A 710-nucleotide genomic window follows, 5' to 3' on the forward strand; every position below is an offset into this window, starting at 1 on the left:
ACACACACACACACACACACACACACACACACACACACACACACACACACACACACACACACACACACACACACATGCACATCATTTCAGCTCTTTTCATAGCTTCAGCTCTAAGTGTCCTATGAAGTGTAATGTTGTGGAACAGATACAGGGATTGTAGCTGGGGTGGTTAACTCCTGGATGGGATGCAAAGAACACTGCTTTCATACTTGGTGAACTGATGATTATAATGAGGCGGTCCTCACCGCTGCCTCCCCCACCCCCTCCTTCCTTTCACCTCTGACTCACTCTGGCTCTCCGTCTCCCTCTGTCTTCAGTGGACTGTGTGGACCCTCAGTGCGGCGGGCATGGCGTGTGTGTACGAGGGGAGTGCGTGTGCTCAGCCGGATGGACAGGCGTCAGCTGCGATGACCCTCTGCCAGCCTGTCAGGAGCAGTGTTCGGGGCATGGCACCTATCTCCCAGAGTCAGACACTTGTGCCTGCCAGCCCAACTGGACCGGACCGGACTGCTACACTGGTGAGACGACGCGAGGACGTACCCCCTCCATGTTCAGAAAGAAAGAGAAGGAAAATTGAAAATGCAGTTTGCTAGTGTTCTTCTAGCGTGTGTGTGTGTGGTCCTGCAGATAATACTTCCTGAGGATGTGATAGACATGAGAGGGATTTATGATGGTGTGTGTGTGTGTGTGTGTGTGTGTGTGTGTGTGTG

At 52.5% G+C, this 710-nt stretch overlaps 1 protein-coding gene across 1 annotated transcript in view; it reads left to right on the forward strand.

Annotated features, from left to right (window-relative positions):
• Positions 1–518, forward strand: part of LOC106535680 (teneurin-1) — a gene marked incomplete at both ends in the record, with an annotated part of 47,401 nt that extends 46,883 nt beyond the window's left edge. The window contains 1 exon segment of the mRNA XM_014032746.1: positions 318–518. Within this exon segment, the coding sequence (XP_013888200.1) occupies positions 318–518 (201 nt within the window).
• Between the last annotated feature and the right edge of the window lie 192 nt (positions 519–710).

This window comes from Austrofundulus limnaeus, unplaced genomic scaffold (assembly GCF_001266775.1).
Source record: "Austrofundulus limnaeus strain Quisiro unplaced genomic scaffold, Austrofundulus_limnaeus-1.0 Scaffold1527, whole genome shotgun sequence".
Classification (NCBI taxonomy): domain Eukaryota; kingdom Metazoa; phylum Chordata; class Actinopteri; order Cyprinodontiformes; family Rivulidae; genus Austrofundulus; species Austrofundulus limnaeus.